General features: G+C 40.6%; 1 protein-coding gene across 1 annotated transcript; it reads right to left on the reverse strand.

Annotated features, from left to right (window-relative positions):
- Positions 1-697: 697 nt before the first annotated feature.
- On the reverse strand, positions 698-1,593 carry LOC147619522 (17.9 kDa class II heat shock protein-like). The gene is made up of 2 exons (XM_086773553.1): positions 1,257-1,593; positions 698-1,134 (listed from the first exon to the last, which is right to left on the reverse strand). Exons 1-2 carry the CDS (start codon positions 1,485-1,487, stop codon positions 889-891), a joined length of 477 nt encoding a protein of 158 aa, XP_086629679.1. The 5' UTR covers positions 1,488-1,593; the 3' UTR covers positions 698-888.
- Positions 1,594-2,519: the final 926 nt, after the last annotated feature.

A 2,519-nucleotide genomic window follows, 5' to 3' on the forward strand; every position in this document is an offset into this window, starting at 1 on the left:
ATAAACTATATTATGTGAGATTTTCAACATAGGAGTTTTTTTCTTTTTCGCATGTAATGATTAATAATTGAAAAAGCCATTGAAATGATGACCTTAATATCCTCTCTATTTCAGGCAATAAAATGATCTTCCGTATCGTTGGTATTTGCATACATTCACCGATATACTTTCTATTGGGGGTTTTATCTATTTAAGGTAATAAAATGATAATTTCTCATATCATTGTATTCACTTATATCCTTTCTATTTATGGTCGAGGGAGGGAGGGAGGGAGAGAGAGAGAGGAGGAGGAGAGGGAAGGGAACATTTTCTAAAGCTGTATTACTTAAATGCCATGTCAATGGCATTTAATTAATACATATCAAATAAATTGTTTGAATATACAATCAAACCTTTCTTGGATGGAATCTTCGTTGTTGCCAATGCTATTTTCATCCATCAACGTGAAAAGATTGGAATGACATATTTTAGAGCATGTAAGAGAAAAATAGAAAGAGTTCTTGTATATAATGTCTTTCCCATAGAGATTGTGTCTTGTTTATCATGTTTTTCTCTTTTTCATAGGGTTTGTACGACACGAAAGTAAGCAAGAAACATTACTTTTGAGGTCAAGAACACTTATATGTGAAACAAGGGAACCACATTTTGAGATGGTAAGAGGGCAGCTTCCAAACTTGAGCAAGAGAGAGTCTCATGTTCACGTGGAATGGGGCTTTTATAGACCAGCTTGAAAGTGGATATGGTAAAGGAAAAAGATGTGATGGGATACATAAGAAGTAACATGTGATGTGATACATAACGAGTGACAATTATTGGTGCTTCCGGTTGAGTTGAGGTAGTAAGCACAGACAGAGATCTTATTGTGTCACTTGACCTCATGTGCTTATTTTACTTCACATTGATGGAGATGAGCTTGGGAGCAGGGGGTGGAACCTTTGGGACCGTAACAGTGAGGACCCCATCCTGGCATGCCGCTGCGATGTGTTCCACATCTGCGTCGCTGGGCATGGTGAACTTCCTCATGAACTTCACAGCCCTTCTCTCCATGGACAAATACTTCACTTTGGAATCCGCCTCATCTTCCCTCTTGCGCTCCCCGGACAGCACCAGCACATTCCCATTCTCCACAGTCACCTGCGAATCGCACAAAGCGCAACACCAATTAGAGTATCCGATTTGCAAGCGGCGTGGCGCAGTTAGGGTTTCAGATCAAACAGTTAGGGTTTTAAACGGGGGCTAGGGTTTCGGAGCCTTACGTTGATGTCGGAGGACTTGAGGCCGGGCATGTCTGCGATGAAGACATACGAGGCGGGGTACTCCTTGACATCGACAGCAGTGCTGGCCATGGCGTTGCGCTCACGCAGGTAGGCTTTAGCAGGGGAGGGCTCGCTGTTGTTGTTGTTGCTGCTGTTGTGTCCTTCATCGTCCCTGTTCAAATGTTGCTGCAGGAGGTGAAGCAAGGGGTCGCGGCCTATCACAAACTCCATAGCAGGGGAGAGAGAAAGAGAAAGAGAAAGAGCAGGGCTGTTTGCAAATCGCTCTGGTTTTTCTCGCAGCGTGTGCTTCACCTGTAATGACGAAAGGGGTATTTCAAACAGCTGCTTCCATTTCTCTGGAAGCTTCTTCTCAAGTTCCCGTAGCTTCTAGAATGTTTGTGTGAGCGCTTGTGTCTTTAATTATTGAGAATAGGGTACACAGCTGGTTTTGTCAATGGGACCCCCTCATTGATTAAGCGAGAATATTCCAGTTTGTACTATGCGTCTTCCAAAGATTTCTGTGCTTGCATAGGTTACCTTTTGAGAGGCACCCTTGTCCCTCAAATTCGACACCAAGGGATAAGACTTTCAAGTTTTTCTCTGTTTTTACATGTAATTTTGGACGGCTCAGATTTGTTTTTGCAAGGTTTTTACATCCAAACTACCCTAAAACATGCACAACGCCCGTTAAAAATCGAGCATGGGTCTTTACAAGCAAAGGGAGCTGGGAGAGCATAACCAAAGGAAGTTGTGGGTTGAAGCAAGGCGGTAGGAGGCTTCGTTGATGAGGTGGCAATCTCATTAAGAATTAGAGCATAACAAGCAACCATTTTTTAATAACAGGTATAGAATCTAGATGATGATTTATAAATAGGACCTTAGGTATAAATTATTAGATTTTATGAACCTCGTATTTCTCCACAAAAAAGAAAATTGTCGTTCCTTAATGGCTCCCTCACATTGAACACTGAAAAATTAGCATAACTACACTCCAAAAATTATATAGAAGAATCATATATATATATATATATATATATACATAGAGAGAGAGAGAGAGAGAGAGAGAGAGAGAGAGATGTGGTATGTTGCTTTGTTAATGGTTTAGGGCTATGGCTAATTTTGTCATGTTGTGGCTAATTTTGTTAAGCTATGGTTGTTTTTGCTTAAGATTATGGCTATTTTTGTTGGACTACAACTATTTTAAATGTAATGATTGATCTTAGAGAGAGAATATTCATTGTTTATAATTGGATTAAGGGGTTT

The sequence above is a fragment of the Cibotium barometz genome, chromosome 33, assembly GCF_041138505.1.
Source record: "Cibotium barometz isolate CiBa-2024 chromosome 33, ASM4113850v1, whole genome shotgun sequence".
NCBI classification, from domain to species: Eukaryota; Viridiplantae; Streptophyta; class Polypodiopsida; order Cyatheales; family Cibotiaceae; genus Cibotium; species Cibotium barometz.

Coding starts and splice junctions, on each gene's coding strand:
- LOC147619522 (XM_086773553.1), bottom strand. CDS start 1,487: ATGGAGTTTGTGATAGGCCGCGACCCCTTGCTTCACCTCCTGCAGCAA. Junction 1,135..1,256: donor TCAAGTCCTCCGACATCAAC/GTAAGGCTCCGA, acceptor TGCGATTCGCAG/GTGACTGTGGAGAATGGGAA.